The sequence below is a fragment of the Pararge aegeria genome, chromosome 20 (genome assembly GCF_905163445.1).
Source record: "Pararge aegeria chromosome 20, ilParAegt1.1, whole genome shotgun sequence".
Taxonomy (NCBI): Eukaryota; Metazoa; Arthropoda; class Insecta; order Lepidoptera; family Nymphalidae; genus Pararge; species Pararge aegeria.
This window is the reverse complement of record NC_053199.1, coordinates 10,080,207-10,093,053: the sequence shown is the minus strand read 5'-3', so window position 1 is coordinate 10,093,053 and position 12,847 is coordinate 10,080,207. Positions and strand designations below refer to the sequence as shown.

General features: G+C 37.4%; 1 protein-coding gene across 1 annotated transcript; it reads left to right on the top strand.

Annotated features, from left to right (window-relative positions):
- Window positions 1–5,914: 5,914 nt before the first annotated feature.
- Window positions 5,915–8,210, top strand: LOC120632880. Its single transcript, XM_039902919.1, has 2 exons — window positions 5,915–6,143; window positions 7,453–8,210. Exons 1-2 carry the CDS (start codon window positions 5,966–5,968, stop codon window positions 8,208–8,210), a joined length of 936 nt encoding a protein of 311 aa, XP_039758853.1. The 5' UTR covers window positions 5,915–5,965.
- Window positions 8,211–12,847: the final 4,637 nt, after the last annotated feature.

Sequence of the window (12,847 nt, the reverse complement as noted above, 5' to 3'; positions counted from 1 at the left end):
TTAACTTATCGAAGCGTTTTTAATTTTAGGAAAACATCGTGAAGAAACCTGCACGCCTGAGAGTTTTAAATTATGTTCTCAAAAGGCGTGTGGAGTCCAATCCGCACTGGGCCAGAGTGGTGGGCTACGGCCTTAACCTCTTCTCATTGTGAGAGGAGACCCGGACCATGTAGTTGGTCGGTAATGAATAGATGATGATTGAGTTTATAAAGTTCTTTGCTTGGTCCACTTTTTTGTTAATGAAAAAAGTTTTATTTAATATAAATGCAAGTTACGAAAGGATTGACACAGGGTTTTACCACAAAAGCGGCATAAAATTATATCTCGCAAGCCTCAGTCTCTAGCGAGCACGAAACATTCAAGTATTACGTTAGACAGTGACTTTATTCTCTACGTAATCCTCTCTCGAGATTGACAAATCGCCGTTCACAAAACGGTTCATCCCTCACTTGACCCTTGTAGCCAGTCCCGTAGCTGACCGCAATCCCTCCACATATTACCAGTGAGATGGTATACACATACTAGAGGTTGCCAGCGGCTCTATCCGTGTACAATTCCAGATCAATTATATATACAAATATATTCCAGATAAATTTTTCTCAAAATTATATTTAAATTCAATGTTTAGTGTATACCTCGATCCTCCCAAATGTTATGAGCTGTTATAAAAAATAGTTTGAAATTAATTAATAGCTATTTAAGTGACTGCGTATGAAAATAAGCATTTAATAATAATAATAATAATAATCGCTTTATTAACCACAACACACAATTAACATAAAAAGAAATAAAAAAAGAAGAAAACTCATAAACAATTAAATCTACGTTGCGTCCTTGTGGTAAATGGGCACCTACGAAGCTCTGTGCTGCAGCACCACGACAGTAGTTACCTGCAGTTTCAGTGACCCGGATCCGGATAGATAGATAGATCCGGATCCGCAGCACGGATGGTCTGACGAAGTGTTTGTTTACTCATTGGGAAGCTATCGATAAACAACAAAGATAATACAAAAACTACGTCCTTTTAACCTATTATTATTAGTATATATTTATATACTAATACTAAAATTAATGTAAGATATAAACTAGAATAGAAAATAAATACAGGCAAATACAACAAGATAATATTTAGGAGTACAAGACGTGAAACAAACTGCAAAATAAACTTCAAAGGTCAAAGAGTAAGGAATACAGAGTATACTTTAGGATGATATGAGTTACTATCGCTTCCATGGGCATCCATGTTTAAAGCACGTCTTAACATTGCCACGTTTAAGATTTATATTAGGTGGAGTGATTCGGTTTATATCTGTGTTAAAGAGGTGCACAGATACAGAAAAAAGAAAAGATATATAGAATAAGAAGATAACAGGGGTTCAATCGCCACAGGAGAGTTTAACAATTTAGAATTTTCAAACTTTCTTTGGTCTGGTCGTGCCTTATCTGTGCTTACCAACCTACTAGAAAAGACGTGCCTCCAAGCGATTTAGAATTCCAGTGAATATCACATACAAAACGAGAAAGTGCATGGATTTAAAATAGCTGCTTTTTCCCTTTACAGGTTACCCCGCTACCATCTTAGACTGTATTATCACTTAAGTAGTGAAATAAAAAAAAGGGTCATATAGAAGGCGGACTTAATACTAAAGCATTTCCTACCAATCAACATAGACGTGCCAGAAAAACGAGTTAAAGTGTGCCCCAAAAACAAAGTTTATCTCGAGTTTTGCTTTTAAGTAGCGTCCTTATGATAAGATCTCCAGCGGCGATAACATCTCACTGCGTAGCACCCTTATTATATACGTGAGCTCACTCGGAATGCAGGAAAATGAAGAAATTTCTAAATTTATTAACTTTCATTATACCTCGTATACTCCTACGTAAGCAAAGGCTTATCCTTTGTCCTTTTTTAACTGACATCAAAACGGGAAGAGATTCGCGATTCGTTGAGCTATGTTGGTAAATTTATTCTTATTATTATCGGAAAATTACCTATCGTAGTTATTTAAAAAAAAAATCTAGTTCTTTATGGATCTCCTCATTTCTGTGAAGAGTATGTCTCTCATCGCGTAGAGATACTCCGAGCATCGCTCTCTCCATCGCCTGTTGAGTAGAAACTGTGAACTTCTTAAAAGGCCTAATAAACGACCATATTACAGAGCCGTAAGTCATCCCTGGCAACACTTCTAGAGTAATTTACAATTAATAATATATAGTTTCGCTTGTAAAATAATTAATATAGTTTTCTTATTATTTTTATTACTATAATACATAATATACAAATTTAGATAACAAAGTCAGTAAATATGCAGTGGCTTACAGAAGGCGTAAGAGATCGTTATGCTGGCATATGGATCGTTTTACTGCCAATAGACGTTTTATTTTAATAAAATCTAATACGAATGAACTGGCTAAGAAAATAGAAATAAACGTTATTATCAATAAAGCTGATCTCTTGCAGCTCCGACTGCAAAGATTCCGATCATAAAGAAACACGTCACTAACGGAACTTTGGAAAACAAGAAGCAACGTTTGCTGCAAAGATCGCACTCCCAGATAGTGACGTCAATTCTCTGTATCGCTATTCACAGCCTGCGGTTGTTCGTTTGATAACTGATAACATTGAAATATTTTGCTCTAAAGTTAAAATTTAATTTGTTCTGGTAGGTTCCTTAATACTCAATGTCCCGGGACAATGGACCACCACGTTTAAAGTTCCGGGCCGTCTTGGGGCTTCAAGAATTAGTGGCGAGATGTATCTATTCTTCAAGAAAACCATTACTCTACAATCAAATGTCGTATTGGTCGCTTCTCACATTATGTACCTACTACGTGTACCTTATACTAAATAACTACAACCTCCTTAAGGAAAAATTTATTTTCTGTCTACGGCATTGTTCATTTGGCTGTGTGTTAGGTAGTAAGTAAAAAGTGTGGTTGCTGAAATCTGAGCGCAAGAAACGGCCATCAGTCATACGCGACGCCAAAGACTTGCCCCATTTATCTGTCTAAATCATCGTGAGTGGCTGGAATATTTTCCTTTCCTTTTTTCGGTGCTTACCATTTGCCTTTTTTTATCTAGGGACGGTATATACTTAGTAGTCACGAGGTCAGTAGAAAAACGACGGAAATACCATGAAATTATCGTATAATGGCCGGTATATCATCACAATAGCACCGCAATATTTATTAACTTCAATTTAAAATTAAAATTAACTGATCTCGTATAGAGAGTGAATCTTACGCCACATATTTACCAGATATTTTGTCATACAGAATAGAGAATTCAAACCTTGGAAAGTCAACATTTATTTTTAAAGGAAATTATAAGAACAGCTACATACAGAGTCACCACATTTTTAAGATTATTTTAGTATCGGGAGTAAGGATTGAAGCACAGGCGAGCAGAGCGGTGTAAAATACAGGATGCAGCTACCAGTTCTCAGTAATATTCACTTACTCATACTTCCCTCCGGAAAGAAGAGTGGTGACAGCTGTATTCTGATATGTTGTACACGGCACAACTCTGACACTCTGACATTACCATCGGTTTGGAAAGTTAATCCTACTAAGGAGGAAACCACCTAAAACTTGACAGGCATCTTTGACATTAACCTACCTACTATTGCTTTCTAAACTTATTTAGGTCTGGATTTTTCACATCAAGTTGAGGAGATACGACTTTGTCTTGTGATCATCTTGTATTAATTCAAAAACTGAAATGTAAACCTCGAAACCTATTATCCATAATTGAACATTTAAATTAGCGAAAGAAATAAAATTTTCTCCCGATTTCAAATTTACTTTTGACAAATTGTTACGAAATAATGTTTTACAAAGTTCCAAACTCAATCAATTCTATTAAGGCCCATTCACATGAATCCACTTAATCGCCTGTTGCATATAACAAAACCGAAGCAATGAATGTCCTTTTCGAAACCTTTCTTGGTGTGGTACAAATAACATAATTTCTCATCCAATTCGCATACAAAAAATTGGCGTTCTCATTTGCAAACAAATCTTAACCCTTCAAGTCCCAATTTTTTCTGCAAATGTGAGGTGCCGTGCCGTGCGGTTATTGTAACTACTATTCTCAGTATCTGAATTACTCCTTATTACGATAAATTTCAATAAACTTAATTAAAAAAACACCTGAAGTTAACTTTCTGAAAGAAGTTTAATAGTAGAATTTAAAATTGCACAATTTTCAATAATTAATATCATAAATACCCTTACTACCAAAATCCTATTTAGAAAACATATTGAAAACATTTCAGTTTTAAAAAATGAAAATTGTAACAATAAAAATGTGGAAAATAGAAGTTTTGGCACGCGCTTTGTTTCTGCAAACAATGCTTCATTCTGTTAAAACAGTGCACCGTTTTCTATAGACCAACGTCGTTGTGTTGAATTAAAAGCTGTTATGGTCCACGTTTATAATAATATTTGGATTCCACTATTTCTGGCCAAGTAACAAAACCACCGCGAACATGTAGTTTGGTAAAATAAACTTAGTCTTTAAACTTTACCCGAATTACATAATGAATACGACTAAACTATGAAAAACATGACACACAAAACCTCACTAGCAGTGGAATGTTTACTCTATTCAATAAACTCAGCAACACCGTGGCTACAGTATTAAGAGAGATTGTAGATGGCGATATTTTCGATGGAAAGGTGATTGAGCTGGAAGAAGTGGTGAGCAAGTTGCGCTGGGATATTATAGGATTGTCTGAAGTCCGGCGAGAGGGGGAGGACTCGATAATCTTGGAATCCGGCAACTTGTTTTACTACCGGGAGGGTGACCAACAGTCACAGGGTGGTGTCGGGTTTATCGTCCACGAGTCTCTATCTCGACCTAGTTTTTACTTTGTGCTATGATAGAGTATCTGAATCATAACAATCATCATCAAATCAGCCGATTGACGTTCACTGCTGGACATAGGTCTTTTGTAGGGTGTTCCAAACTCCACGATTCGTAACCGAATAAAGGAAATAAAATATGACAGAGCCGAGGACACAGTGTCAGGGGCAAACGGTTTTATTTGTGATTGATATAAGTGCAGAAATAATCTGTAAAGCATGATGAGTATTTTGACTTCAGTTGGTTCTTAGTTAGGTTTCCCCATCGATATCTCAAACATGAAAAGTTTTTCGAATAAGTACGACAGCAGTGGAAAATGTTTTTCGGACATTTGTTGACTTACTGTAAAACACGGCACGTCGAATGAAATGAACGGTAGGTTTCCGCGTAATGGGCATCAATGGCGTAAATAAAGTAAATTGGTGCCATTAAAGCTGACCCTCGGGGGTGTAATGTGTTCACCTACTTTGACCCTGCCTTTTGCAAAGCGGCAAATGCCTAATTTCAGCAGTCAAACGTTAAGGATTAACACCTACCTACTTTTATATCTTCGCTTTAAAAGGTACATTCATACTGTTCACTTTTTGTTTACGACGTGAAAATACTAAGAACTGAAATACTAATCTTGGCTTGAAGTATCTCGGCTTTTAAGGCGCGACCTACACCACCATGTCCAAACGTCTTTATCGGCTTTTTTAGATACAGAGTCAAAGTCAAAGTCAAAGTCAAAGTCAAAAATATCTTTATTCAAGTAGGCCCACAGGTGGCACTTTTGATGCGTACATAAGAATTACACGGTAGTGAGATGATGGCGATAACCACATTCGTAAACTTAAAACTAAGAGCCTGTCCAGATGAGGCGTTTTACGCGCGAGTCGACGCGCGCGTAGACACTCGCGCGTTCCCGAGATACTACAGCTACATATATTCCGTCCAGATGATGACGCGCGTTTCCTCACTCGCGCGTAAAACGCCGGTAACGAGCGAGACTCTCGACTCGCGCGTTCTACGCGCGTAGAACGCGCGAGTCGAGGTACTCAAACGCCGTTACTGCGTCCAGTACTACGCGCGAATCTGTAGCGAGTGGACGTACTAAAAATGGAGCGTGATAACTTCGATACTGAACTTTTTATAGACGAAATTGAAAAAAGAGTAGCCATATGGGATATGGAATCTTCAGACTATTCCAATAGAGTAATAAAACGTAGGAACTGGGAAGAAATAGTCGAAATTTTTTGTGAACCTGGCGATTCCCAAGAAAAGAAAAAAGCTTTAGGTAAGTAAACGATAGTTTATTTAATAATATTATTTCTTAGATAACATTAATTTTACTATAGCATTTTATCTTGCCAAGGGAGTTTGCCTTCGTTAACAAAATAATCCGCGAATTTGTCTCTTGTATTTCGCGATCTTGCATTAGGCCTTACTACCTCAGTGTTCAAACTATTCAAAGATGTTTCGTACAGAGTGTGGTCATACCTATAACCATCCCTTAACCTGACGTAATTATGAAGAACACAACAAGCTTTAATTATGTTTTCTGCAAACTCTAAGTCTACATTCAACGGTCTATGAAAAACTCTCCATTTATTTACCAAGATACCAAAGCAACATTCAATGTAACGCCGGGCTCTGGATAAGCGGTAGTTGAATATTTTTTTCTTGATTGTTAGAGATTTACCGCAATAAGGGCGCATAATGTTTTCAGACAGACTGAACGCTTCATCTCCTACTATCACATGGGGTAAGGGAGTTGAATCTGTTTGCGATATTGGCTTTGGATCTGGAATATCTAAAGTTTTCTCGACAAGTTTTTTATACAAAACTGAGTCTTTAAAAATTGAGGAGTCGTTACTTTTTCCATATGCGCCGATGTCTACTGAAATAAAACAATAATTTGCATCGCATACAGCCAGTAAAACAGTCGAAAAATAATTTTTATAGTTATAAAAAAGAGACCCAGAATCGTTGGGTTTTATAATACGGATATGCTTGCCGTCGATGGCACCGATGCAATTTGGGAAATTTGCATATTTTTGAAACTGTTTTGAAATCTCTTCCCATTCAGCCTTCGTGGGTTCTCTCATTACTATATTTTGTAGTTTTTGCCACATAACGTAACAGGTTTTCTGTACTATTCCGATAACTGTAGACTTTCCTAGTCTGTAGGCATAATGCAGGTCCGCAAAATAACATCCTGTGGCCAAATATCTGAAAAAAAGTTAATATTATTAAATATTGTCCATTAAATTCTTATAATATGTACAGTATTTATTTATATTCATGTATTTATATGCATGTCTGCATACAGAGTGACCAGTAATTTGACCTATTCCTTGAAGAAGGTTAAAATAGGGATCATTTGCCACAAATTAACCTTTATCAACTGGGAGATATGGGTTAATTTGTGGCAAATGATCCCTAGTTTAACCTCCTTCAAGGAATAGGTTGAATTACCGGTCACCCTTTAAATAGCACTATTTGTAATTGTATTTTTCTATTTATTTTGTAGATACAAAAAATTATACATATACAAACATAAATATTTCTTTTGACCATTTCAATACGTTTATTATTGATTTCAGGCATTTCATTGCAAAAGAAGTGGAAAGGATTGCGTGATGGCTTTGTTAGAGAAATGAAGAAGATGAAAACCACACCGTCTGGATCAGGAGCCTCCAGCAAAGCCAAATATATTTATTTTGAACGTTTGATGTTCCTCGAACGATCGACACGGAATAAAGCTACTGAAAGCAATATCAACACCACGTCTGTAACAGCTGAAGAACAAGAATTTTCTGGCGATGGGGAAGATGTAATGAGACCTCCGCTTAGTCAGGTGAAAAAGAAAAAAAAGCTGAACGCAGCTGATGAAGAATTTCTCGCCATCATAAACAAAAATTTAACATCTAGAAATCAGCCACAGACATCAAACCAAATGGAGTCAGATGATGACAAATTATTCTGCATGTCATTACACAAGGAGCTTATTAAAATACCAGAGGAAAACAGACTTCAAACAAAAATTGAATTAATGAAAGTGCTTCAAGCTCAACAAACCATGTATGATAAACCTTCAGCTGTTCGATCTGCCTACCAACCTTCTACACAATATCATTACCAAGTAGGGCTAACACAACGTGGACAGAGAGATTATTTTGAAGAAACAGGATATAACACAACAGAATCTTTAACATCTTCGTTGTCCCCTGCAACTTATAATCGAGGTTATTTCACTACGCCACGGAATACTCTCGCCCAAAACACTCTTCCAACAACACCATCACCGGCATCTACACAAGATTCGCAAGAATCTGAATTAATGGAGCTATACAATAATTAATTAAGGTTAAATAACCTACTAGTTTGTTAGAATGTTTTTTAATGATTCATAATTTTTTGTTAAATTGATTCTTTCTTACGTCAAAAGTACAAAAGTTAGGTTGATATTAAAATAATTAAAAGTATTAAGTACCTCTAAATTACAAAACTATTATTCATACATTTTATAATAAAACAATAAAAATTATCACTTACCTTAAAGTAATCACGAGTTTTTCTTCTGCAGAAACAGTATCCCGTACCACATAATTTTGACATGGAGTTAAATCTTCTTGAATAATTTCCAGTAAATCATCAAAAGATGTTATTGACATTCGAAAGTAGTTGAAAAATTTTTCGCTGTGTTCTCTGAGCTTTGGATATAATGTTATGAACATACTATGCGTCATTCTGTCACGTAGAATTGGATGCACGTTAAATCGTCGACTTTCTCTTCGTTTACGACGTTTCCATCGACAGTATGCAAGCCACAACACAACCGCTGTGTCCGAGTCCATGTTTATAACTGAATGCCTCCCAGCGTAGGAACGCGCGTAACACGTGATATCTGGACGCAATATAAATTGAAACGCGCGAGTTCACTCGCGCGTAAAACGCCTCATCTGGACAGGCTCTAATGCTACGAGGGTTCCAAACGCGTCCCGGTCTAAGAAGAAGCCCACAACAAACTTAGCCGGGTTTTTTTTTTTTTTGTTATCACCATCTCACATCCATCTCACCATCACCATCTCAGAGATCTATAACTACCCCGTAGCTATTCGTATGGTTAAAGTTGTCTAACCTATTTCTAGTTACTTACTATTTACGCTATCACTACCTCCATTAATGATAATCGGTGTTCGTGTAAAATATTTGGAGAAAAACCGTTATACTTAATATTAGTAGGAGTTCGGTAATGAGTAAGGAAGCACCATAATTTACTCCGTAAATCACTATTAATAACAACGACTAATCTTTGTTAATTATATATTCGTCGCTTCATTTTTCAGATATATTTACAAAGTAGTCCCTTTAACCTACAGGCAACTTCGCACGAATTTAGAGGGTAGTTCAATACTCTTTTGGTATTTATTTTTCATTTTATTTTTTTCTTTCCACCCGCAATATAATCAGTACGTATTCGTATCTTGTGACATTGTTCATTCCTTTTTCGTGCGAGGCAACGACCGCACGCGCATTAACACAAAAATGCCAAAACGTAGTGCACAAGAAAAGTTAGATAAATACAGATACAAGATCAGAAAATTGGAAGTAAAAGTAAAGGAGAAAAATTGGAGTCGGATACGACCGTTTGAATCGTCTGAGGACGAAAACATTGCAGGTTAGTTGAACACTTTTATAAAAGGAATTTAGAATCGGGATTGACTGCGAGTCAATTGCGATTACAGGTTAGTTGAACACTTTTATAAAAGGAATTTAGAATCGGGATTGACTGCGAGTCAATTGCGATCATAATTAGCTGCGAGCTAATTATGTGTCATGTTTTCATGACAACTAACGTAGCAAATATATTATGTAATATGCATATTAGCTACATATTATTGTCTGCGAGACAATATTAACTTTAAAAGGTCTATACGTTCTATTTACCTATATCACTGTTCGTCCGCTTAAGTATCATATTTTTACAGATACATGCGATGTCGAACCCCGCGAATTAGAACGAGGCTCGTCGGAGGCGACTCCTGCTTTGCAGGACGTACCGGACCTATTAGAAGAGGAGGTTGTTTTACCAGCGGAGGCAACCGCAGAAATAAGTTTGGACCCAGAGTTGTTGTCTGCTTTGGGGTCTTCTACATCTGGAACCCCAGACTTTGGAGAAGATGTCCATGAAAGTTTAGCCGGTTTATGGACTCCTCTACTTAAGAAAGGGTTGGTCAAAGACGATAAAGATAGGCTCATGAAAGAGCATCTTATACCAGCTAATTGCAAACTACTGCAGGCTCCGAAGTTAAACGCGGAAATCTCAGCCGCAGTATCGGATATAGTCAGAGGACGAGATAAGAAATTGGTTGGTTTCCAACAACAACTAGGAAACGGTACCGCGGCAATCAACAAAGCTATGGATGTTTTGCTCAAATCAGACAATAAAATACTTGTCTTAAAATATTTAAGTGACGGCTGTCGCTTGTTATCCGATTTGCACCACTGCCTTACCAAAGACAGAATTAAATTAATTACCCCAAGTCTGGAAAAGAATTTCCTTAACGTTATTCAAGACTCAGAACGCGATGAGACCCTATACGGTAACTCATTATCGGAAAAAATAAAAGCCAGCAAGGCCATTGAGAAACGAGGATCTCAGATTAAAAAGACAAGCGTTAATCCAAAAGGGAGAACGCCTCAAACGTCGGTCACTCAGTTTTCCGCCCAGGGAAACTGGTCAGGACCTCCTCGTTACCCGTCGAACAGGGGGGGGGCGGGGAGGTCAGAGGAGACCACCAGGAGCGTCGGTCATACCAATCACTTCCACAAGTTCAAACGAGGACCTCTTACGCGAAAACCCGTGCATCACAACAGAAATAATTCAGGTACATGCTGGCAGAATTCGATTCTTTCTTAGCGAGTGGTATCACATAACCACCAACAAGGTGGATAGAACATGGATTTACAATCCCATTGCGTACTCGAGTGCGTCAATCTATTGCACCTTTGTCTTACTTTTCTTACGAGGAGGCGCAAGACATACAGGTGGCAATTAGTAAATTATTAGAACTGGGGGCTATCTCGCTTTGTACTCCGTGTCACGACCAGTACATATCAAAAATCTTTTTAGCACCCAAAGTTAACGGCGGCAAGCGATTTATTTTAAATTTAAAACCTTTAAATAAATTTATTTCTAATACACATTTTAAAATGGAGGATCACAGGACGGCAGCCAAGTTAATTCCCGAAGGCGGCTTTCTAGCAACAATTGACTTAAAGGAAGCATATTTATTAGTTCCTATAGCTGAATCCGATCGAAAATACTTTCGATTTAATTTTTACGCACCTAATTCTAAGAATCTATGTACATACCAGTTTACTGCCATGCCGTATGGCCTATCAGTGGCACCAAGAGTTTTTACAAAAATTATGAAGGAAGTTATAACCTATCTTCGAAAACAAGGATTCACATCAGTTATTTATTTAGATGATATATTATGTATCGGTAACGATTACGATGACTGTTTTACTAACGTACGCGAAACAGAAAACTTTTAAAGTCCTTAGGTTTCGTAATTAATTACGATAAAAGTTCTTTAAAACCATCTCAAAAGTGTAAATTTCTAGGATTCATATACAATACACATGAAATGTCATTATCATTATCTATTGATAAACGTAACAAAATTAATCAGATCGTAAAGAGGTTTTCGAAGTTACCAAGATGTACAATCCGAGAGTTTGCACAGCTAATAGGTGTACTGGTAGCGGCTTGTCCAGCAGTGAAATATGGGTTCCTCTATACAAAATTGTTGGAACGTTATAAATTTCTAGCGTTACAACATAATAATAATAATTACGAAAGTAAGATTAACATTCCCCTAATTGTTCTAGAAGACCTCAATTGGTGGCGCACTCATATTCTTACAGTAACGTGCCCTATAAGAAATCAAAGTTTTCAAAAAGAAATATATACAGATGCCTCTAGAACGGGTTGGGGTGCTGTTTGTAATGGGGCAAAGGTTCACGGCAGATGGAAAGACGCAGAAATGAAATACCATATAAATTATCTCGAACTTCTCGCCGTATTTATGGGATTGAAAAGTTTTTCCAGTCAAGACGATAACTGTGCAATATTGCTGAGGGTTGACAACACTACAGCTATTAGCTACATAAACTGTCAGGGTGGTATTCAGTTCCCACATCTAAACGATTTGACAAGATGCATTTGGCAATGGTGCGAGAAACGTAACATTTGGATGTTCGCATCATACGTGAACACGAAAGATAATTATGCGGATGAAGAATCCAGAAAGATTAACCCCGATATAGAGTTGGAGCTATCCGATAATGCCTATAAAATTATTAAAAAACATTTTGGATGTCCTGATATTGACCTCTTTGCTTCTCGCGTCAATGCCAAATGTGACTTGTTTGTTTCTTGGAAGCAAGAACCAGACGCATATGCTGTTGATGCTTTTACCCTAAACTGGCAGTCAAAATACTTCTTCGCGTTCCCGCCTTTCTCTTTAATTTTGAAGTGCTTACGCAAGGTTATTGAAGATAGGGCGAGGGGAATTTTGGTTTTTCCCCATTGGCCTTCGCAGCCCTGGTACCCTCTATTAAGGAGTTTACTCGATTCTCACGTCCTTTATTTGAACTCTAGTAAATCTCTTCTTCAATCTCATTTCAGGGAATACCACCCCCTGCACAGCAAACTTACCCTGGGTGTCGCGAGGCTTTGCGGACGGCATTCACACGCAGGGGAACCCCGCCCGAAGCTTTAAATCTAATGATGGCTTCATTAGCCGACAACACTATCAAACAATATAACGTTACATTAAAACTTTGGTGGCAATTTTGTTCATCACATAATATCGACGTCTTTAATGGCTCAATATCGGACATGCTCTCTTTTTTAACGCATCAGTTTAATAATGGGTGCTCATATGGCTCCCTTAATAGCCACCGCTCTGCGTTGTCGCTGCTTTT